This window comes from Chamaea fasciata, unplaced genomic scaffold (genome assembly GCF_029207755.1).
Source record: "Chamaea fasciata isolate MVZ Bird 193981 ecotype frontalis unplaced genomic scaffold, bChaFas1.0.hap1 SCAF_3, whole genome shotgun sequence".
In the NCBI taxonomy this organism is placed as follows: domain Eukaryota; kingdom Metazoa; phylum Chordata; class Aves; order Passeriformes; family Sylviidae; genus Chamaea; species Chamaea fasciata.
In genome coordinates, this window is record NW_027094088.1 from 87,836,377 (window position 1) to 87,862,116 (window position 25,740).

Below are 25,740 nucleotides of genomic sequence, written 5' to 3' on the forward strand. Positions count from 1 at the left end.
GAGTATGACCTAACATTTGGGTTTGGAGCTGTCCCATGGGATTGTTGGAGCCTAGGGGGGAGGCTGGGTAATAGGTCTAAACCCATTGCAGTAGGAGAGTGATTTAGGTCTGACAATAGAGTAGACTAGAGAGATAATAGAGTATAGTAGTAGAGAATATAGTAGATGTTTTACCATATCTGAAACATCACATGAGTTTTCTGAAACACCACGAGTTTTGCAGATATAGCCCTTGACCTGCGGGAAACCTACACTTACGCTGAACAGTACCAGAAAATTAATGCTTCAGAGGAATGAAGGAGGAGAGAAATTATTTTTTGCTGGTTTAAGATATTGAGCTCCCAAAATGCATTATTAAAAATTAATTTTGGGGAGGCATTTTGCAGTTATATATATATCTAAAAAAATCGCAGTATGCAATTACATATATAACTAACAAAACAATTGCAATATATCACATCAGTGTGACACAGGGTATCCCTCATTTGCTATGTTAATACATTTGATATTTTCTTAGGTCTTCCTTTCTATTTAATTTCTTTACTTAAATTCCTGTACCCTCTGAGGCTTCTTCCCCTTTCTCCCTGTGGCAGACTTACAGGAGTCAGACTGTTATTGTATTGAAATGCAAACTAAAACTTGTTAGCGTAGAACAGCTCAACAGTTTATCTGCCTATGATATAATTAAGTCTGCTACTTTTCATTTGCAAAGATCCTGTCAAATTTAGCTAGTGCATGTCAGCTGATCCACTGCACTTTAGTGTGCCGTGAGACCCTGGTACTTAATTTATTGGGCCGATTACCCAAATTAGCCTAGCACAAATTGGTATTAACCACTCTGAATGGATTTAAACCCAAAACATAACTCTGCTTCTGAATGTGTGGAAATCAGAATTTGCTAAGTTTTTTTCCCAAACTTCAGCGAAAGACATGGTCAAACCTGGTTGATCCTGCTAACTGAACTACATTCACATTATTTTATCTCATCCAGGTAGAACGCTCATCATGCTACATTTTATTCCTGTGACAGTCACCATTCACTCCCAGGCAACCTCTCCTTGCACTCACTGATTATTAATTTTTGTGGGTGAACAAAACATTGTCCTTTTTTGGGTAGCTGAGCAGAAACAGTGCACAGAGTTGAAATTACTTAAACCCTTTCCATATAATCATTCAGAAAACAGCATTCAAAAGCCAGCGTCTGCATAATTGAATTTTTATAAGGAGCTCTGTTGTAATATGAACCCAAAGAAATCATTAGGATAATCTTTTCAACCACAAGAATGAACCACCTCATTCAGACATGTTTCTGCAGCCTTGGGAACAGAATTTCAAACACCTGTTTGAAATATTTCCAATTGTAGGAAAGGTAACCAAACAAAAATTCTAACAATTAATTCACTGTCTTCATTCAGGATGTAGAAAATGCAAATATGAAATGTAGAACACCAGTGGCATGAAATAATCTGATTCTTTTTCAGCTACAATAATCAAAAGACAACACACAAAAGATTTCCTTAAATATAAAAGATACATTGCACTAAAATTTGTCTCAAAAAGGCCTGCCTGCAGGTGTACCCTGTGCTGTCAGAAGTTATTGTGGAATGTAGGTCTTGGAATCGTATTTGGCTGAACTGAGTTTTAAAAAGGTGTCTTACTGGTGTCATTTTTATTAATGAGAATTCTAGTATTCTGGGCTTATTATGCAGTTGTTAGGCAGAAACCTGGCTTTTTATTACTTTGCATATCATTTATGTGTGTGTGTGAGCACTGTGTTACAGCAGTCAGGCAGTTCTGCATCCCCATGTCGAACAATGGGTGGGCAGTGGCGCACCTGCCAAGGGCAAGGCTCGACAAACACAGAACAATGAGGTGATGGTAAAATGCTGTTGGTAATTTGCGACTTTCTCCTTAGTTTAAATGGCTGGGGAGACTGAGCACCCCACATTTTAACTACCAGAAAGCAGTTTCTTACCAAGTGAATATCACTTATTTCACAAAGAAGCTGCTCTTGTTTTAACAATTTATTGAGTGCTGAACAATAACGCTCTCAACAGGAGAAGCATGAGGGTTTTCACAGCCAGTGATCTTCCAGTAAGGAAGTGTTTTTTAATACTTAATTTGCATTTTCCCTGTTCTCCATTTTATCCCATTTCTTGTAGTTAACATTCTCTTGCAACACCCTACCTGATTCCTGTCCAGTGTTGTCTCTGCCCAAACCACAGGCATCGATTTCATAGCTAACATCTTGTGAGTTACTATGAAATTCTGTCCCAATACATACCTAAAGTTAAAAGCTGTCTCATTTATGCAGACTATGAACATTATTTTATTCTGGCCCAACCCTGACAGAGTTCAAGGCCAGGCTGGATAAGACCTTGAGCAACTCCATCTAATCAACGGTATTCCTGCCTATGGAAGTGGGTGTTGGGACTAGATAATCTTTAGGGTCCCTTCCAACCCCTCAACTATCTATGATTCTATGACTATCTTCACTATCAAGTTAGTTTTGTAGAGTGCTAACACTGTTGTACTTCTTTAATTTACTTTAACTCTGAAAAAGCATTTTTAAAAATCAGAAACTCTTTTAAATAACAGTTTGTCTTTAATGTGCTTCCCCTAGTTTTGCCAGTCAAATGACATAAGTACATTGTAGGCACTGCTGAAAATAGAAACTTTAGTAAAGGTTTTTAAAAAAGAATTGTTATTTTCAGTTTGGAAGTCCTTCATTGGTAATTTGCCAGTGTAACTGAAAGCAATGGGATTTCATTCAGTTATGAATAAATCATGAACAAATCATTGTAATAAAAAATGAATAGTGTTTGCATTCTATACATCTACAGAGGCAGTGGATTTATATTCTTTGGAATAAGGATTTACTTTTCTTTTTCTATAGATTCCTATTGCATCAGAATAGTAACTCTATAGAAGAAACAATCTTCTCTTTAGAAAAAGCACAGTATACTGCAGATTCATTTCCAGAATATGAAATAAGGGGAATATGGCTGTTCACAGTTTTGGCTGTGAAGCAGCTGTGTGCAGACCTTCAGTGGGACAAGAATATAAGTAGCTTTGTTTCCTAGGGAAAAGCCTACTTTATCTTTTGCAAATGAAGAAAATTTCCCATGCATTTGAGACAGTGGCATCAAAACACTATTTGAAATGAGGGCCACGATGTGACACTGGAGGAACAAATAGAAGAGACCTTTCCTGAAAGAAATACAAAACAAGACAGCCTTATGAAAACAGAAGAAAATATCAAATAAAATACAGTGTACAGGCATGAAATTGAGCACCGAATTGCTTGAACTCACAGGAGAGTTGTAAAAAGAAATGGATGGCTTTGAATTTCAGTTCAGGACATCCTAAGACACAAGTGAGAACATTCTTCACTTTCATCATTGTTTGTATCCTGGTTCTTTTACCATACACAAAGAAAGGTTGGGGTTGATAAAAGGAAACAAGTTGATCAGGTTTTCTCTAAACAATGGTGTTTCCTCCCTTGCCTGCATGAGATGAGAGACTGAATGCTCTTTAAAGATGCCAGTGTAAAAATGTGCTTATTTGGATGACCAGGAATAGGTCCAGGAATTGAACTCTTATTCATGGGCTTTATGTCAGACTTAAAATCCTTCAAATAAGATTTTACACTATAGTTACTAAAAGCACAAACAACACTTACAGCTTGCAGGCCTAAATGTAAAGAAATTAAGTTATTTACTGCAAACTGGCAAATCAGTCAGTTCTAACCTGAAAGTTAAGAAGGCTTAAAGAATTAAAGCACTTGGCTGACTAAGGAAATTCCATCAATGAACATGCTAGAGCTGCCTAAATCAGGGGCAGGTGCAAGAAAGGCTCCAGGTGCTATTAAGGGCAGCTGAAAGAGCTTCAGCTAGAAGCTGCTAGAGCTTCTTCAGTGCCTTTTACCTGTTACTACCCTTGCCTCAGAGTAGCAGGTGCTCTCTGGTTTTGAGGCTCTTGAAGCACCTATAATGAAAGCTGAAAGCTTCTTGGAATAGGATGAAGTCAGGGCCTGTTCTCACATGCAACTTGAAATATTAACTTTTTTTTTTTTAATAGATTTTAAAGGAAATTGAAAATTTATTTGTCTTCCAGGGGGAAGGAAAAGCAAGGATTGCTAAATCCACCAGGGTAGACAGGTTTTGTGGATATCACTCACTTAACTGTAGTATGAAAAGCATCTTCTATCAAAAATCCTATAAATGTTTTAAATCTCTGCAGTTTCTATTTTAAATCCGCAAGAATACTGGAAATAGTCTTACAAGTTAAGCCGAGAATATTAGAAATATATAGTAAACTCATAAGCTTCCTGGCTAAAATTTTCCTAAACTGCTAATTTCTCAGTGGATTTGGAGTGTATTTTACACACTGGTGTTCACTAAATCCTGAAATAAGTAGTTATCCTTTTTTTTTTTTTTTTGTCTATTTAGGTCTGAATGGAGATGATTTCTTGGAGTTAGGCCTCCGTAATGGGAGAGTGGTATATAGCTACAATCTAGGTTCTGGCACAGCAACAATCATCAGCAAACCACTTGATTTGACACTCAATGTTCATGTCATCCATCTCGGCAGAAATCTCCAGAAAGGCTGGCTGAAGGTAAAAAAGTAATTCCTTCAGAAGGATAGAAGGATAGCTTTTAGATGGAAGTGTTCTCCTTGTTTCTTTACATTTTACATGGAAAATCTCATTTCTATTTTTTTGTGCTTCCCTATAAATCTGGGACTCTTTTCTTCACTAGGAGAAAATTCACTTCACTTCACTTGCCTTATTCCTAAATAAGGGCAAATCCCTTCATTGTAACAAGTATTAATGTTTCATTGAAAGGTGGATGATCAGAAGAATAAAACTGTCACTTCTCCTGGGAGGCTGGTTGGACTCAATGTCTTCAGTCAGTTTTATTTAGGAGGCTATCGTGAGTATACTCCAGAACTCCTACCAAAGGGGCCCAGATTTAAGAATGGCTTTCAAGGTAAAGATTACACTATTTTCAATTCCTTTCAATACATGCATCTGATTGTATATCTTTCTTTCATAGGCAACTGAAGCAATCTGTGTCTTATCAGGAAACAAACTAGAATCTCCTTGGCTGAATTTCTGTGGCTTTTTCATTATTTCATTATGGAACAAGATGCAAAAAAAGATTTGCTAAATAATTTTAAAATTTTTTTTCTGCTAAAATGGAAGTTTTCGATTGTAATGTTTGCCATGTAATCTCTTCTTGTGTGTCCCTGTTCTACAGCATCACTTCAAATGGACTGCCTTTCTCTGAGGTAGTTTAGATTCTTCTCCCACTGTGACTGGCGGTGTTAGTTTGGGTAATAGCTTTCATGATGAAAGCTTCTTTCTGAAAGAAATCTGATTTTTTTTTCCTGGCATTATGATCTAGGTCTCGAGACAGCACTTAGCTAATTCCTTTTGCAAGTATTTATCGAGCAGATAATAATTTTTACCTCAAAACTGATATTGAAGCTTCATTAATCTGTTTTCAACTCTTACCATATCAGCAATTAAGCAAAGGGTTTGTTCATAACACTTTGTTTTTGTTCTTTACTTCCAAAGAAACAATGTTCTTGATATTTGGAGGGTGAAATTTCAGTTCATTTTAAGCACTGGAAAGCCTTTTAAATGAAAAGAAAACATTTAGCAATAATAAAACAGAGTTTGAGCTCTCAGTTATGAAACTGAGGGTATGTTATGAAAGGCAAGCATAGCAACAAAACTCTCATACACTAAAACACTGCATTTTCATTAAGACCATGTAGCTCCTTTATTTTCAGCCATTACCTCACTTTTTGTTCTTACACTGAAATTTCCTCAAATTCAATTTTCTATTATATAGTTAACTTCTCACTCAGAATGCCATATGAATTAACATCTCATCTGTCTCTCTCTTCAGGAATTATGGATTGTATAGTAATACCTTTCATAGCCTCTAAGCAGTTTGCAAATTATCATAAAACAATGTCTCTGCAACTATTTTAATAGGGTCAATATCAACTTTTGGCTTTTTTATAGACATGGTACTGTTAATGTGATCAACAGGAATCTCTGGTGCTTTACTTTAACCATGAATATTTTTATTTTTCCAGGTTCCTCATATTCTAAATGTATTGTAATGACCAGATTCCTACTAGTTCAGTATGAACAATCTTTAACAGAACACAAAGCTCATGTACTGTTAGTTACTATACTATTTATTGATTTTTCATACTCTTTAAAAAGAGCTATTACTGAAAAAATTTGGGAAACATGTAGCACATAAACAGTTTTCTCTTTGTCCCTATCATTTACAGTATTAAGTCTATTATATTTGCTAATTCATTCCATCCTCCTGTTCCCAGCAACAGCTTGTCTCTGTTCTCCAGAGAATAGTGACTTTCAAGAAGTCTACACCTTCCTATGACCAATTTCCTCCCATGTTTTCTTATGTAGTCAGCATCTCATTTGTTCTTGTAGCTCAGCAATCTCCCCAGTTTCAGTTCTCAGGATCAGAAATAAACCTCCACAGATTTCTTTTTTCCAGAGTGGGAACTGCAACACCACTAACAGAGAAGAAAATTTTCAACTATTTTACTTCAACTGATCTGCATCTGTAGAGATCTCACAGAAACTCTGAAAGTGACAGCCAAGATAAATTTATCTAGGACATAGTTGATTAAACCACCCAGACTACCAGAACCCTGCTGTTGGCTCCTTTTAAAGACATGATTTATTAAAACCATTTTGCTTCTAATACCAGAGTGCACTTCTCCTTTTGTAAGAAATCACTACTAGATGAAGAAACATTGAGACCAGCCTTACTGCTGTAGACTAAATGTCCCCAGTGTCAGTGTGCAATAATTTCGGATTTTTTCTCTGTACAACTACAGTTTCAGACCATTTCCTCCCTGACCTGCATGCTTTTAGCACTTGTTCAAGTAATTTCCACAGAGGAGGAGGAAACTGAAAACAAACACTTTTAATAAATTGTCAATTAATAATTAAAAGTTGTGGAATTTTTAATTTAGGAAATGTGTGAATCAGCACCTAGAGATTCTTTTGAAAGGCTGAAGAATGTTTTATGGTACTGTAAGCAGTTTGCAAAATTTCATTCAGTACCTATGAGAAGCTGAAGAAACTGGTAAAGGCAGAGCTCAGATGAAGCAACCAAGTTTATGTGGACTTTGAAGCTCTTCATCTGAATTTGAGGTTCCTTGCGGGCTTAAAGGAGCTTTTTGTAAATGAGATGGCTTACTTTAGTGTTCAGCTTTTTTTCATTTCCTGTAACAGTGTAATTAAGGGACCTAGAGAGTTTTCGGAGCACACTGCAGGTGCTCTAAAAAGTCAGATGTGAGGTGTAGGTAGCTGAAAGTCTTGTGGCCGAAATGACTCAGCCTAGTCATCTATGGACAATTTGAAATGGGGGTATAAAACCAACTGATTCATGTTCAAAGTTCTGCACGACTCAGCACTATGACTTACCTACACAAAATGAGACAGAGAATTATTTGAAAAAAAGCTGGAAGTTACAGCTGAATTTCCAACCCTTCCATCTCTAAAAGAGGCAGAGAGAAATCTGGTGTCAGGGGCAAAAGAGGGACCATTCTGATGTTTCATGCTCATTCCTGCCACGACTGCAGGATGCAGTCTCCAGCCATCAATGCAATTGATGGAGAGCCAGGGCTTGCATCTAGAACTAAGTGAGGAGCAGAGAAAGAGGATCAACTGATTGCTCCTGTGGCCCTGTTCCTAAGCAGGATGAAGCACGGTTATAGAAGTAATCTGTTGTTTGACAGCAAATACTATTAAAAGGAGGATTAAATAGGGTAAAGAAACTCTTACCACAGAGCTGAACTGTTGAAGAACCTCTCTCATGCTGAAAGAGCCACGTCTTCACATAAATGATTTGGCAAAGCAAATAAAATTGCAGGTACTGCAGTCACTTTTTCAAAATAGAGTAAGCCCAGAACACAGTTGAGCTCCAAATAGATACAAATATAGCTTTTCAGTCTAAGTTAAGGCTTAGACTTAAGCTGGAATACATTACAAGCCCGCCAGGGTTAAGGCTACTTATCTTTATGTTCCTGCACCACTGATGTCACGGAAGGAAAGTGAGTTCTGAACTAGATTTTTGTCAGTGCTGTATGATTCATACAAGCCCTCTGGGTGTTTGGGTCACAGCTTCAAGAAGTTCTGAGTAGTCACTGGGGCCATCTTTTAGACCAACACCCCAACACCCCACTACTCACATACAGCAAAGAAAAACAGGGGAAAAGCAAAGCATTTAAGGATAGGTAGGATTCAAGAAATCTGTAAATTCAATACTGCATTCAGATAGAAAACATTTTATCAGTGTATCTCTTTCTGTGAGTTCTCTTGCTGCATTTTTAGTACATCTTTAGTACATTAGAAAAATGCCAGCTTTGTGTACTTTTTAGTCAAATTATCACCAAGTGCTTAGAAGTGGATAAAGGATCCTAGCAAGAAATTGTGGGAAAAAATCTTTGTGTGATAAGGATAAACCAGAAAAAATAAAGTAAAAGTAAAGCTGAGCAGTGAAGTAATAAATTTTATGATAATACCTCAAGTTTATTAATCTATTGTTAGTAGCTCTTTAGTGGTTTATGAGCTCTGCGAGACTGGGGTGAAAGCTATAAAATAAATGGATGGTAAAAAAGATCAATAATAGAAAGGACTAAGTGTGGTCTAAGAAGTCACAATTCAAAAGATTGCAAAGAAAAAGGTAGTATTTCATCTGTCAGTGTACAGTCTTGGTGTCTGATTTCAGTTTACTTGCATAAAACTCTGACATTCAGAATCACGCCAAGTTTAACTCACCAAGTCAGGAACTTCGAGTTCCTCTTGCCTACTTGGCTGTGTCGGGAAACCTCTCCATTATTCAGAATAGTTGGCAGTCTGTCATGAAAAGGGGCCCAGAACTGGCAGAGCAAAGGAAAATCAGGTCAGAAAGTAGGCACATTCATCAGCTGATCCCTCTGCAGAAGGTTGTATAGTGCTTGTGACAACAGGCTCAAATTGCTGCTCTGACTCATTAAATAAAAGATTCAGTTGAACTTAGAAAGCTGGGCCAAAACAGTCTTGTACTTACTACATGCTTTGTTTACCAGTGCTCAAGAAGTGTTCCTAACCTAGATGGCACAGTTAAACTGTGGTTGGTACACTTAAACTAGTTATAAACACAAAGGCCAGTTTATTTTCCATGATGACCTTAAAGTCCTTGGGGACTCACTGTGCTTTCCGTTGTTTACGCAAAAAAGCCCTGGGCTGCTTTTCCTTAGCACTCCAGCAAGACCCAGGAGAACAGAACATGCTTTATCTGCCACTGATAAAGAGATGAAACATTAGTTAGGATTTACCAAGCATAAGGCAGCCTAAGAAAACAACCCTGTAAAAAACAAAGAAGCAATAATACAAAGATTGCAAATAGTCATCAAAATAGGTTATTTCAAAGTTATTTATTATGAGTTTCTGAATTAACAGTTATGTGTCAATATAGACAGAGCTACAAAATGTGTGAAATATGGAAATAGCATAAAAAAGCTATTTTCAATAACTTCATAAAACTGTGGCTAAAATAGTTTTCTTGCTGTAGATATTACTTATATTTTGTCAAAAAATATGCAACTATTAAAAAAATCACACTGAATATTCATTCAGTCTTTCAGATGCAAGCCTTCTTCTTTTGTGATTTCAGTGACTCGTGCAAAAACGCATATCAAGTGATGCTTTTAAAATCAGTGTAATGATTATTTGCAATCTCCATATCATATCCTTTCCCTGCTGCTAATATTAAGCAAAGATCCCCTGGTATGCACTGCTGAATACCAGCTCTTGTGATTTCAGACACTGTGGGAATTCACTATGTCTCAGGTAATTTTTATAAATCAGGTTTAGAAAGGTCTGAGCATTTTCAAACACATTTATGTACTAGTTTAATTAATGTTGTTTAAAACCTGATTTTTAGTTTTAAATTGTATATGTATTTATGCATAGATCTGGACGACATTTCAAAAATATTTAAGGCTACCTTTAAATGTGACTATACATCACTTGGATGCTGGGGTATATTTTGAAAGGTCATTTAGGATTTGATCCAAAAAAATATATTATATGGAATCATCTTCAGTTTTTCAGTATAGAAATAAGCACATGGCTCCATAAACATAATCCAGAAATACTGGTGACTTCAGCCTGACCCATAAGGCTGACCATACTGTGACACCACCAGGTAGAGCAAAGACTGTGCAAAGGGGCAGTCCCTGGAAAGTTCACAGGCTAAGCAGGAGCTGCTGGGAAGTAGCAAGTGGGGAACACTACTGCTTCACTCTGAAGCTTTAGCTCCTCCTTTCAGTTGGGATACCAATGTATTATGAAATTAAAAGAAAATCAGAGCAGAGATCCAGGCACTGGCACTCAATCATCTTCACAAATAAATTATTACAATATTCGCTGCCAAATATTTGGTCTGTGACAACTTTTGTTTTCCTAAACAATTCTTTAATGTGTTTAGGAACTTAGAATTGTCTTTGGATTATTTCAAAGATTAGTAGTAGTCTAATGGGGTAGCCTGCATGCAGCTGTACTGTTCTGGAAAGTAATAAAAGTTTGAAAATAAAATTGTGACCATGCCAGGTCACCTGGCCACAGGACCATGTAACAGGCACAGAAGTGTTTACCTTACTAGCGTAGGTTAATTTTTAAAATTATTTTCTGAGATTCAGGGCCTGAAGGAGCAGTCTACATTGACCTTAAAATGTCATGTATGGCATGATCTGCATGCACCAAAGACTGAAGCATCCTCTTGAGACGGGAAGAATTTGAGTCATTACCTGAAGGGGTCCTTTTCAGCCTATGGAAATTCAAGGCCACATTCCATGCTTGCATTATATTATTTGGTGCCATCTGGATTCTATTATATTTTATATTAAGCAGATTTCTTGTTGTCTGTTCTCTTTTTTCCTTAGGTTTTGGGGCTTTGGTTGGTTGGTTGGTTGGTTGGTTTTTCATGCTTTATATTGGTTTGGGATCTGTGTTTTTATCTGATACAGACACATTCCTGGAAGAGCATGAGTGTGTAAACACAAAATTGCACCTAGTCCCTGACTTTATATTCTGTCTATTCCTTAATAAAATTATTTCTTTTGTTTTACCCGCTATTAAATGAAGGACTTCTGATCATCCACTCATTTGCCTGAACAGAAAGTAGCTGGCCTACCTTTATCTCCTGTAGATTGTATGGTTGCACATTCACTAAAGACATTCTGGAGGAACCCGTTCACTAAGGGTCAACACTGTTCCATTGTTCGGTTTGTTTGACTTCTGCTATCTGTTCTAAACTTAATCTCTTTCTTTCTTTCTACTTTTGAGGTTGCATTTTTGAAGTTCAGGTTCGCACCAGCCTTAATCAAGGGTTTAAATCACCAGGAACTCCAGAAGGACACCCCAATTCTGGTCGCAGTGTTGGGCAATGTAAAGATTCCCCGTGCAGTTTAATAAAATGCAGAAATGGTGGCAAGTGCATAGAAACTGGCTCTACTGTTTAGTAAGTAAATATATATACATATATGTATTTTAGACACAGCATAGACCATCTCTAGACTAATAATTTTGGTAATTTACTGTGTTCATAACAGAAGGGAGGGAGGGAGGGAGGGAGGGAGGGAGGGAGGGAGGGAGGGAGGAAGGAAGGAAGGAAGGAAGGAAGGAAGGAAGGAAGGAAGGAAGGAAGGAAGGAAGGAAGGAAGGAAGGAAGGAAGGAAGGAAGGAAGGAAGGAAGGAAGGAAGGAAGGAAGGAAGGAAGGAAGGAAGGAAGGAAGGAAGGAAGGAAGGAAGGAAGGAAGGAAGGAGCTGATGAAAATTCATTCAGTTAGACAAACACATTAATATTAAAATTTTGTTAGGACCATTTCTGGGAAATTTTTTTAAGAAATTCCATGGACTGGTTCTGCTCCACTGAAGTCACAAGCATCCAGACTTACTAGGAAATGCATGAGAAGGATTAGATGTGTGACTTTTTTAAAACTAAGTGAACAGCTGGGATAGCAGAGAAGTAGTAGTAAAGAGGAGAGCTTGACAGTGTTAATGTCCAAATGTGGCTGATGGGGCAAAAATAGGTGACTTCTGTTTCCTGGGAATTATTATTTTCCATTAAAAAAACCCTTGTGGAGTAAACCACTGACTGCTCAACATTAGAAAATTCTGAGCCGGTTTAAATCCATAGGAGCTCCAAACATTGTTTGAAGTCTGTCACTTCATCTCCAAGCTGCTCACCTGGCTGATCTATGGGATGAGAGGGGGCAGCCATGAGAGGCTGCCCAAAAGATGAGTCTCTGGTCTTCCATGCCTTGTCTCTTGGAGCAGATGGAGCTGAGTGCCCAGGCTGTATGCACAGAAGGAGGAAGTACATTTGCAGTTCCAAATTGCTGTTGAGTGTCAACACTTCCATTGTAATAAATTTTGTTTTCAAACACTTTGTACTGCAGCTGTAAAACCTTTGCTGATGAGCAGTTTTTATTTTAAAAGTATCTGCCAAGATTAATTATGCTTGCTTCCCCTTATGTGCTTTCACATGTGTTCATTTATTTCCATATATTTGCATAATTTTTTTTTTAAAGAGAAAAGTGCTGATTTAAAACTTGTTAAGATACTGACTGAAAACATTGCAGACAGCAAGACAGATTCAAATGAGAAAAGAGGCTTCGTACTGTGAAGCCTCTGTATGATGCTTCTTAAAACAACAAAAACCTGTCCTTCTGTGTGCTATAAAGAAAAACATTTGCATATCTGTCAAACTTAAAACAATCTACTAACTCTGTATTGGAGAGAGAATTATATGGTAATTGGTTTTGCTGCCTGTGACACAAATCTTCACCTGCTAGAAAATTTGTACAAAAATTTGTACAAAAAAATCTGCTTTTAAAGCTAGTAAACTGTACTGTTATTTGGAAAATTGATCCCAAGATTAGCACAGAGATTGCTCCCCATTCCCCTTATGAGTGTATTTACATTCTCTTAAATACAGTAATGAATGAAACACTTTAAAAAAACATAATCTGGAATTGCTTTCTGATTGCTGCACTGCTGCATGTCACAACTGTTGCACTTTGTAGGATCCTCCGAGAGCTGTTAAACCCTTGACATTTGATCCTTCTGAGGAGCAAGAAAGGATGATGGTCATCTTCCCCCTTATGAGCATATTAGAGGTGATAAAAAAACAAAATTGCAAGACAAAAAAATCATAAATGTGGGCTGAAACATCCCACTCCCATACACCCACCTAAATCCTTGCTTCAGCAATTTACTCAATTTTGCTAAGTCACCTTCATGCCTATAAGGTGAACCATCACCAGCAGCATCGACAGCACATTTGGAAAGCAGGTGGCAGGCTAGAATGACAGCTGGTGGCAGGCAAACATAGTGAGCTTTGTATTATAGGCAGAGTTCTTTTTCATCATTACAATTTGTATTCCAGATTAGGGATTATTCTGAAATTTCTGGGGCATTGGGGGAAGGGGGGTGTAGTTGGGTTTTTCTGAGGTTTGCTTGTTTGTTTGCATTTGATTTATAGTGACCTACTACTAAATTCTATTCCTGTCCCCATATTTCAGGGCAGCTAGTTCTTCGCACACTAGGTATACATGCTTGCATGTACCAGTAATGGTCACGTTTTCCTGTCACAGAAAATGTGAAGCATTGCCAAAGAGGCATGGATGTAGCTTACATATAATTTCTGTCAAAGTAGAGTAGCTGTCAATACTGTCTCAATATATTTTCTCAGAGGGAACTTCTATTTTCAAATCATCTGTGCTCCTTTGAAGAGCAGAGTCCTTGAGGGAACTGGATTTGTGTTCAAATATTTTCTCTGCTGAAATGAGATCTCTCCAGAGGTTTCGGTTGCTGTTTTGAGCTATTTTTATGTCTTGCTTTCACCACCCTGCCAGAAAGTGTGCAGTGCTGTTAAGCTGTAGATTCAGTTGCTATAGGGATAATGCTTTGATTTAAATAGAAACAGAAATATGTAGCATTAATCCTTATATTCTGGCCAGCAACAGAGAAAAAATGCTGTGTTTTAACCAAAAAAGGGGAAGTACTTGAATAATAAAATGAAGAATATAATTTTCAAGGGACAATAATATCCTCTATTATTTTTTTATGACACAAAACCATAGAAAATAGAAAATTATATATAACAAGATTTTCTGCGACGTGTTGTGGCTACTTCTTGTTGGTGAAGTACGAAAAAAGTTTATCTTGTGTGCTGTTTGAACAGAACATCAGACAAAATGGAGAGGATTCAGTCTGCTAAGTCTGAGCATGTAGTGTCACTTTAGACACCCCTGGATAGACATTTGGCCATCAGCTGCTGCTTCTAAAGAGTTTATGCAGACTTGAATAAGTTTTCTGTCATATCTCCAAGCCTTATGTGGATTTCTCAGTACTCTATAGCTTTCAAAGAGCAACAGCCACTCAGGTTTCAAAAATTAAATCATACCCCATATGTGTGGGGTGGCCCATAAAAGCAGCTTCTGTAATCTCATTATAAGGCCAGATTCAATTAAAATAAATTAGCAGTGCAAGGACAGAATCAATACGTAACACAAGGACAAACTTTGATGCTCTGTAAGGAAAAGACATTTAGCTGTTTTATTGTTGTGGTTTAAAATAATACAAGTTTCTGTTTTGGTGGATGAATTTGCTGTCTAAAATTTTTCATCCAGTTTTCCTTATTTAATAGGACATTTTTGCAGCATTCCATGGTTCTCTTTGTTTAAACAGAGCTGGTTCTCTTCCAATCTTGTTTTCTTCAGGCCCCATCTTTACCTTCTAGCCTGAAGATAGACTGCTTTTTGTTACTGCTCTAGTTTTCCACTGCGTGAATTTAAAACCATTCTTATTTAGAAATTTTCTTCCTTGCTCAGCATCTTTCCACTACAATACAAATTCAAGAACTGTATTCAGAAATCTCCAGTGGATTGGGCAGCCTGATGGGGCCAATACACGCCAATTTGAATTTGAGATGTCCTGTACTATCTGAGATACTAATATGATATTGAGAAATGTTTCAGTTCTTCCTGGAGAAGTGTTTGGAGGTCAGACAAGATACCCTAGGGAGTTTCAGATGTCACTAAACATCTGCCTAATCTCAGCTGGTCTAACCAATTTGATAAATTAATAAAGCTTCTGATCTCCATTGAGTATATGCCTATCTTACATATAGAATCCAAAATCCAGGTGTCAGAATTTGCAGATCTGAACACTTCCTTTTCTGCTATAAGACTACATGTTTGATTTGACACCATATTTTCATAACTTTGAGAAATTCCATATTTATTAGCATTGAAAACAACATTTTAAATAATGTATTTCTTATATGTAATGGAAGAATGGTTTTTGTTTAACTTTGGATCTTTAGGATCTTTAGTTATTTCCCTATAAAGTTCAAGAAAAGCTTTTAGTTTGATCAGAATTTTGTGTTGTACCACACAGACACACTCCTTACATATTTTATGTGTAAGATTACTTTTCATTACTTTTTAAATTTTCATTACTTTTTTTTTTCCTGAATTTTGATGAAAAATTTTGGGGTTTAGTTCATAATCAACACTGACATACACTTATCATTATTGCTTATGTAAAAGCTGTGTTATCTGTTTGAGAGCTAATTTTGGCTTTGGTAAGGGATTTGAACCTGAATAAACCATTTTATGAATACTGCATGACACTTTTAAGCATTTTGCAAGAAGCAAAAAAGAAAAAGCCATTAAATTAAACTATCCTTGAGCTTCCTAAACACAAATATTTCAGAACTTGAAGTGGTTTTTGAGTTTCCAAAATTTAAAGTGAGTTTCTTTTGCTTCCTGAACTGGCTGACTTTGCTCTATATTTACTCTGAAGTGCATCCTATTAAGATTCCTTTGCAAAACCAGGTAATTCAAGATTATACAGTTTGTTTTCAGACATACTATCAAAGTAGTCTTTGAAAGCCTTTCTATCCTTTCCCACCTAAAAATATGCTTTGGGAAAAAAAATAAAAAAAAAAAAAAAAAAAAAAAAAAAAAAAAAAAAAAAAAAAAAAAAACAAACAAAACCAAACATTTTTACAGTTGCTATTGAGATACTGGTATCTCAAGTATAGAAGAATTAATTTAATAATCTGTGTTCTTCAAAAAGCCAGAAAAAAGGTGCAGCAATATTGTCTCCTATGACACATAGAGTGTCTCCTGGTGAGCTAAATGTGTAGGATCCTATTAGAGTCAATGGAGATCCGGCCTTTCCAGCTGTCTAAACACTGGCATTCTAATGGCACAGGTCCTGGGTTAGTTTTCTGGTCTTCATAGGAGCACAGAAAGGGTGTACACCAGAGGAGCACAAGTCTTCTGCAGCTCTTGCGTCTTATCTGTTGGCTCACACATCTCTCGGACACACAATGGATCAGAAGGTTAATATCATTAGTATGTGTTGAGGCAACTGGATGCAGGACTTTATCATTAGAGTCATGCATGTGTTGGTTTGTGGGATGGATAGTGCTCCAGCTCCCGTGACTGCTACCACTGGATCACCACTGATTGATTATTAGATGAGCTCAGGCAGTTACTTAAGGACTCCATTGCCTAAACTTGAGCATTCTGTCAGGTCTCTGTCAGAAACTTGTCTCCCTGGCCAACAGCTGCCTCACTCATACACCTCTAGGGCAACTGGAAGTCAACTGGGCACCTGATGTAACATAAAATTATCTTGATCTCAGAATGAATCTCACCTCTTATACCTAAATAAACACAAGAAACATCTGCATGATGCTCTTAGTAATACAATTTACTTTTAGGTAGTTCTGCAAGGAGCAGGGAGTTGGACTCAAAGATCCCTGTGAGTCCCTTCCAACTTGAGGTATTTTGTGATTCTAAATGTGTCTTTCAGTCCCGGAGAGTCAAGTCACTAGGACAATCTATTGAGCTCTCCTGGAAAAACAGTCAACCAAAATCAGGAAGATACAGAGAAAACTAGACCAGCATGGCATGGAAAATATTTGAAACACTGCCTCTTCCTTTTTCTCTCTAAAGATAAGGAAATTTTAGATCTAAATTTCTTAACACCAGTACAACTTGCTTAGGCATGTTAAATAAGCTTCATTGGTCGATAGACCGTTGCCACTGTAAGCCAGCAAATGTTCAGCTCTCTGCAAATACTTGTCAATTAATTTAAAAACCCGACTTCTGTTAGATCATAAAAGACAAGAATTAAAAGAAATTTAAACAGACATACGCAGACACAAGCCAGGGAAAGGAGAAGAACCCTCATGTATGATGCCCAAGAGCAGCAGCAGCAGCCGCACTCACGGCACAAGGAAGGGGCACTGCTGTTTGCACTCAGGGAGTTAAATCACTTCCCCTCTCAGTAGCTTTCATGCATCAAAGCATAACATTTATATCTGAGACAGAAAGCATTCTGATGCTGACTTGGATGAATTGAGGTGCTTTTGCTTTTGCAAGGTCCTGTCCTCTTTTCCCCTTCATTCCAAATGGCTATTTATAACTCTGAAGAGTTTGTTGACTGTGCTTTGTTTACATGTTGTCTGATCTGAAGGTTTGGTGAAACAGTAGTTTCGCAGCTCCTCATGACATTTTATGCAGAAAGAGTGGGCTGATTAATGGAGGATATGCAGCTCAGTCAGTGCAAATTCTAGAGTTTGCACAAAACAAAAAAAACCAAACAAACGTGGACCAATCAAAACCCAGTCAAAATATATGAGTTTTCATTCTTAACATTGAGAGAGAAAACTTCCAGGGAAAAATCCATAAATGTGTTTATTCAGGGGAATAATTTTTTTAATCATAAAGTGATACTAAACGCTAGAATACAAATAGGTCTTATATATTTAAATTTAACTCTTTAGTAAGGCGGGCATTTTAAACATCATTGCCAAGTGTATTCTATATTTAACAATTTCTATAGAATTCATACTAATTTTAAGCTTATAGGTTAGTGTGACTTTTTTGGGTTTGTTCCCCAGCATGGATGAAAGAAAGGCATTAAGTGTAGCAGACAATAACAAGTTCAATGATTCAGTCAGTTTAGAAAATTCATTTTTGGTATAGATTTACAATCATAGATATATGAAATCCAGATTGCCACCTCTTTCATGGCCATATCCACTATCCTCTTTTCTGTCAAATGCTTCCACAAACCTACAACTGATATACCAGTTATAAGAATTTAGAAAATTAACAATGACTGAGTGAAAGGCAGTTGCTGACAGACTCCTGTAGTAGCTAAAATTAGTTTAGTAGCTAAAATTTGTAACTGTTAGTAATGCCCTTATGCTGGTTTTATTTTATTACTGTTTTTTCCTGCTCACTGTTCCTGTTTAATGCCCACTTTAACTCCCCCTAGTTTATGAAACCAGGGCCTTTTGGAGTTATTTGTAGAGCAAAACAAACACACAGAAGCTAGAAGCTTTTTTTTTTTTTAAGAGATGCTAATATTGTAGTGTTAATATTCAAAATAAAATATTTACTATTATGTACATTTTTCTTTATAATAAAATGAACATACCAAAAAGTTAAATGAGGAACTTGGTTACTACCTTTTTCTGTTAACCATTTTGGATCAGGTTCTTAAATGTAGATATCCAAACTTGAAAATCTTGATTAGAATGCTACTGACATGTTGATTTCCTTGATAATGCTGTTGCATTCTTTCCTTTCACTTACCCTTCATAGCTGCGACTGCCTCACTGGATGGAAAGGTGTTTTTTGCACAGAAACTGTGTCAGTGTGTGAACCTGAGCATGATCCTCCACATCTGTGTCAGCAAGGCAGTACCTGTGTGCCTCTGCCTAATGGCTACATGTGTCACTGTCCTCTTGGAACAACTGGTACCTACTGTGAACAAGGTATGTCAAAGGCGCAATACATTGTACACACAGTCATGTGATGTAAACCCACAGCATTTTGCAATATATCAATTAAATGTGTCATAGAGACACAAAGTACAAAACAGATTTAAGAAAGTGATGCTCCTTTCTATTGGAAAAAGTAATTTGAAGCAATGAATCATAAGATATTGTTTCCTTACTCTACTTATTTTTAATGTCATTTTTTCCTTCCATTTTTTCAAATCATTCAACCAAATTCACAAGCATGATTTGTCAGACACCAAGGGGACAGGAAGCATTGCAATGTTAAAGTGCTTAGTTCAATTCCCAAGCTCACCATAATGAAGTATGATGGGAAATACACTTGAGATCACAGTAGTGGTACAGAAGAGGGAAGCATCTGGGATTTTATCCAATTTCTACTGATCCTAATGGAGAGGTTCCTGTTGACTTCACAGCCTATTGGGTAGGGATGCACTGATAATGATAGCAAAATATGCAAACATCACTGTAAAAATCCACAAGTGATTATTCTCCCTGGCTTTCTTTCAACATGTCACCCTCAAAATATGCCCTCAGTTTGCAGGTTTTGCATTTCTTACCCTCGTGTAAAGGAATCCTTTATCTGTTTTCTTCTCTGAGAGACTGTGCAAATGAATATCCAACAATGTGGATACACAGGTGCTACAAGCTCAGGGACTTTTCCTGCAAGTGCCCAAAGTGCCTCTGTGTGTAAGGAGATGTTGTACAGTCCACACCTACTCCACAGTCCTTAGATTCATGTTAATTTTGTACAAGCTTATGTTTTCCTTTTGAGAAGCTTTCTGTAAAACTTTTGGAGAACTCCAGTTACTGTTAAATAGCTGCCTTTCCAAACTGCCTGTCAAAGTCCAGCCTCCTTTGTTGTGTGAGTTTGAAGCACAAAACTGACAAGCTGAACTGCATTTGACCTGATTTGCAGTCCTCACCCTATAGATGAATAGTTTTTAAGTCCAATTTCATGTGGAATTGTAGGCTCAAATGAAAAAGAATACAGCTTCTGGAAAGTTACTGTTGAATTCATTATTCCATGTAAGAATGTGCTTGCTTTATTGCCTCTGCTGCAACAGCTGTTCAAGGCTCTTTATATGAATTTTTCAATTTTGAATTCTCATTTCAAGTGAGGTTTTCAAAAGTAATGCCATCTGGATTCAGGATACTGATCATCAGGACATGTGCTATACACAAAGCAGGTAATTAATCAGGTAAGCACTCCTGTGTTCTGGTTCCAGAATACATTTGGGTCTTCTTATGATGGCCACATTATCAGTACAAAACTTGGATTGGAGCAAGAGAAAAATTTATTTCTCACAGACTGTCTTTCTTGTAGTAATTCTTCACCTGGTAAACACATTAGAGGGTTCCTCTCTGTTTTATTTAAAAACTTTCCATTTATGAATAGATACTATGGATCCTGACCAAACTCTGTGCCCTGTATTTCACCTTACTCTGTGGCAGAATAATGAATTATCATGAGATTTTTCAAAGAGCAGTTTGCATTTTTAGTGGATGGCAAATTGCTAAAAAACAGCTGCTTATCAAGATTGAATATCTCATCTCTGGATTAATGGTGGTCATTGGAGCCAAAAGAAAAAGAGACAGAGACCAATGAACAGCCCAAGGGACTGGGAGAAAACAAAGGGTAATTAAAGGATGAGGGCTAATGAATGTACCAGAAAGAAGGAAAAAAAGTATGAGAAGACAGAAGAGATTTATGAGGCAAAAAGTGCAGAGTAGAATAACAAAGGGTAAGAACAAACAGGAGTTTACCAGATATTAGCAACTGGTAAAAACAGTACAACAGTAAGGATTGCACAGGAACAGGCCAGGTGAAGTGAAAAAATGGGGCAATTGGGGTAGAACTACAATAATAGACAAGAGTATTCTGAACACAATTATTAAGGGTACTTAGGCATAAATCACCAATAAGCAAGCACTAACTTGTTCGGCAGACTAAAAATGTTTGAGGTTCTTTATTAACCGTGTACATGAGAGATGAAAGCAGATGAGCAGATGAGGATGGTGCTGTTCTTAACTGTGATGGTCCTGCTTAGAGCATCAGCTCAAGCCACCCAGAATGCAAAGACTGTCAGCACTGGGATAGGGTGCATTATGGTTAAGCTCTAGATGTCAGAGCTCCACCTGCAAGTGTTCTGTGGTTGGAAAACTAAGTTAGAACAAGATTGAACACAGGGAGACAAAGATCAGTTAAAGAACATAGTTTTCAGAGCACTTATGGCCTGAGACTCACAGAGCTTACTTGATTATCTCACAATGACCATTGCCAATATGTAAATTGAGCAATATTCTCAAGAGGTTAGCGAAAGATGTGTGTCATTTCATGTGGTTCAAAGGAAATAGAAGAAATCAACCCACTTCACAAAGAGAGGATAGCAGTTTCAATTACTTTGCCTTCCCTATAGGCTGTGCACAACCAATTCATATTCAGGGAGTAGTGCTGTGATATTTTGTAGTCTGAAATACAGAGAGCAAATATTTCATTGTATATTTCAACCTGACAAAGAAACTACCAGGACTTGCTTTCTTCAAAGAAAGATCAAGAGGATCAGCAAGTAGACAGCACCCTGGTCACTGACAAATAGGAAGATGCCTATGAAATTTAAGACCAGTTTTGGGAAGGCAAGCATCCATAATGAGCACTAGGAAAGAAGAACAGGGTTGTAAATTAAATCAGAATGGGCCTAAGAAATAAAGCCTTGTCATGCAAGGCAGAGTAATACACTTGTTCAAGAACTTAAAACTCCACTTCTTGGGTGCTCTGTGTTTTCCAAACCCATTAACACTCATAAAACAAGAGTGTTAGGTTTCTAAAGGTAACAATGATGTAAACAACAAAAATACGATTAATTTAAACTTCCAGAAACAAAAGTGATTGTAATTAAATGGGAAGGAAATGGAAGATTTATGGAGGAGTCTTTTTTACTTGGTGCTAACATTGCCATTTGGGCTCAAACCACTTTCAAGACTGTTTGTGACACATTAAGCAGCAAATCATGCTGTCCCACTGGTTTGAAAAGGTCACAGCTGTGACAGTAACACAGCAAAGCCAGCACAGCTCCTGAGGTGCATAAATGGCAACCAAATATTGCCATGATCAGGCCCAGCATTAATTCATAGTTAGCACTCTCATAACCACAAGCATTAGGAATATGGGGAAATAGATTATCTAGGGGTTTTTTTAATAGTTATGTTTTCCATGACACCAAAACATGATGTTAATAAAATCTTTTGGTCATTTGACTTAAAGTTTACAACTGAACCACCAGACAATTCCAATTTTTCTCCTGATTAAGAAGTGAAGCTTCAGCCTGAAGCACGATAATAATTTAGTTATTTCAATAACACACAATATTCAAAATCAACAAGAGTTTCCAGTAATTTGTCTGGGGAGTCTACTGCATGGCTTTGCACACCAAATTCCAGCTTATTCTATTTGTGCAAATGAATACCTTTGTAATTAGATCTCTCAAAGGGTTTCTGAAGAGGGAGAAGTCTCTAAGGATCTGCTTTTTCAGTTCCCCTGCAAGTACATAGTAGACCTGTTGGTTTCACTGTGATTATTACTGTGAGAAACAGTGGTCAAGATCAAATGTCAAGGATGATTCTTGCCGAGAAAGAAGGAACAGTGTGAAACACTTTTGCAGCAAGTAGTTTGATTATACAGCACATTGTTACATATGTAAACACAGTATCTTTTTTCATAAGTAGTAATTATTAAAGTATGTGAACATTAAAATTACAGATATTATCCAAAATTACAGTCTTCAATTATATTCTAATTTCTACTAAATTCTATTTTAGAAGCTTATTCCTCTCATAAGAACTGTGTGCCTGTATGAGACCAGTAATTCTGTCTCCAGCAGTGGCCAACAGTGGAGGTTTAGAGAAAAAATTTACACAGCAACTATATACAACATCTCCCTGAAGGACTCTTTTAGTATCTAAATATTTATGGCTTACCTTTTTCTTTTTTTCTTTTCTTGCCAATTATCTTAATGGATTAAATCAAGTCTCTAATCTTGTCATAAACAGTATCACCAAAGGCTATGAAAAACTTGAACAAAAATAAATTTTAAGTCAATGCAGTTCCTCTTACATTCAATTACACACTGAGATATATTTACACATAAGATAGAATTTCTATTGGTACTGAGCATATTTATTTCCCAGATAATTTTATAGAGGAGTGAAGGAGACCTATAATTTCAGATTTGTTAATTGTGAGATAACAGAGACTGATGATGTTCTCATTTAAGGGGACAGCAATGTAATATTTGAAAGATGCCATAGGTGGCACTATTGGAGAACACTTGCCAGTGGTGAAAATAAACAGAGTTTTCATCACAGTATTTCTACGAATTTTCAATTATTCAGCAGTTTTCTTTAGCAGGAATAGTTTGTGCCACAAATATTCATAAAATCTATTATGATATTTTTTCTTGACTTCAAGGCATTACAACAGAAAAAGGCTACTGCCTTTTTCACAAGGAAACAAGTTAATAATTAGATTTCTTCAATTGTATATTAGTCTCCGAATTCCACAGCTACAAATACTGCCTGTCAATGTACAACTCTTGAAGAACTGAAGGAAAATGTAAAGAGTTTTCATTGCTCCATCCTTGGTTTAATGAGATATTTGTCAAGCAATAAAGCTATTTCCTTGATGAACACAGGGCGAATTACTTCCTTGGGCCATGTTTATTCAGCTCAAGTCAATTTCCTAGATATCATTTTGATGTCAAATTCCATTATTCTGATATAAATGTATAGCAAATTTTTGAAAATACCTGACAAACTGACAGAAATAAAAACCCTTGACTTTGAAATAATTTTTATTATAAGTATTTTTTACTTGTCACATAGTATAAAATGTTACTTGACATATTTTGACTGGTATTCTAAGATAAATTAATTCACAGTACAACTTAGCTCTTTACATGGCAAGACACCTTACACACCCAGTCATAACACATACATGTACACATATGTTGGGTTCACCTGACAATGCAGTTAGATTTGCACAGCCTATTTCATAGTTATCATTTGGAAACTTGTTTCCATGTTTAACCACAAGGACAATTTTTTATTGAGGCACAGTGACTATTGTCACTATTATCTTTGAGTCATTTAAGCAATGCTAATCCCATCAAGCCCATCATTGTCAAGTTTCCAGTGGCATTTTTTGAAAACTTATGGCAATGGGAGAAAATTTTTAAATAGTAGCCACAGCATGCATATTGCAGAAGGATAAAATGTGTTGTCTAAATTTTACCTGAAAAGCAATCTAAGCTTTCACGTTTATCATTAAGAGTCCAGTAAACTTAATATTCATGGCAGGCACAAGGGACCATGCATTTGTAATATTTATCTGTGTAATTTTAAATGCCCAGTAGAATAAAATGAGTTACCTACTCAAATACTTCATATATAAACCCAAGTGGAAGTCATGTATGATAAAATGAAGATGAAAATACCCTCCACATCAAGTCAGCCATGTCATCATGGGATGTGATGTCATAATAAATATTCAATTATCTACTTACCATTCCCTCCAGTCACCCAGCTGAGTAAGAACAAGATCCAGCCAGCTAACTGGCACTTAGCAGCATGACTCTGAAATTACTTAGACTTTCTCTATGAGCATAAATGATGTGCTGGAAATGTGCTTGCCACCTTACTTTTTCAAGTGTTCAGAGTTAATTAGGTAGGTAGGTAGTTAACTCTGAGAACTGTTTTTAAAGGCAAAGCACCTAGATTTAAGTGTCTAAATGTGAGTTAAATATATAAGTTCCTATTATGAGTTTAAAGCTTTGAGAACATTTCTCAGCCCATAGGGATGGGGCTGGTGTCTGGTCTCAAAGACAGCTTTGCTGAGGAGCCCCAGCAGGAGTTTTCCTCCTGCATTGCTTCAGGAGCAGCTTTAAATACACCATGGTCCTGTCCTGAACTACAGTCTAGCAGCATCAAGATCCACTTGATATGGACCCTGACTCACAGACTGACTTCCAGGCTGGACCTTAACAGCTGCCTCATCACTGTGGTACTGATGTGTCACTTGCCCTAGCTCAGCTATCAGGTGTGGGGAGGCTTGATCAGGTTCTACCAAGTGAAAAAATGAGCCAGACATGGCTTTTTCTATGTCTTTTGTTATTAGGTCCTCATTACTTCAAGCAGTGACTCACATTTCCTTTCCCTCGTTGGAAGCTGGAACAGATTGCCCAGAGAGGCTGCAGAGTCTCCATCACTGGAGATATTCAAGAACTGTAGGGACACAATCCTGTGCCATGGGCTCTGGGATGAACCTGCCTGAGCAGGGAAGTTGGACCAGGTGATCCACTGTGGTCCCTTCCAACCATGCTGTGATTCATTGTAGCATCATCACATACTAGTATTCAGCTTAGAAAACAAGCCATTAATCAGGTACAGAACAGAAGTATTTGTTTAAATGCCTGTTGTAGTTACACTGCATCCCATGGTGCTAAGTGTTCTGTTATTATTGCAGTAGTTACACAGCAAAGGTCCTACCAATTTAGCTTATAGGATCAGCAAAGGCATCCATTTACCTCATTTGCTTTAGCAAAGAGTTTCTCAGGAATAAGCATATGTAACACAGGCGTTGTCTTGTGCAAGTTTAGCTGAACTTATTTTCTTAGGTGAAAAATAAAGTTTGCTGCCAAGAAAACAGCATTAGAGTACCTTAGCCTCTGATGTGTTAGTTTTGTATATGCCTGCCATAAAAGAAAATTGAAAAGCTTAAATTGTCATATTCTTCACCTTAAAAGTTTGT

General features: G+C 37.0%; 1 protein-coding gene across 1 annotated transcript in view; it reads left to right on the forward strand.

Moving 5' to 3' along the window:
- The window catches only part of EYS (eyes shut homolog), a 742,046-nt gene that overhangs the window by 703,378 nt on the left and 12,928 nt on the right, over positions 1-25,740 (forward strand). Inside the window, exons 43-46 of the mRNA XM_066180316.1 lie at positions 4,452-4,618; positions 4,847-4,991; positions 11,390-11,564; positions 18,739-18,911. Coding sequence (XP_066036413.1) covers positions 4,452-4,618; positions 4,847-4,991; positions 11,390-11,564; positions 18,739-18,911 — 660 coding nt within the window. The remainder of the gene's footprint in view (positions 1-4,451; positions 4,619-4,846; positions 4,992-11,389; positions 11,565-18,738; positions 18,912-25,740) is intronic.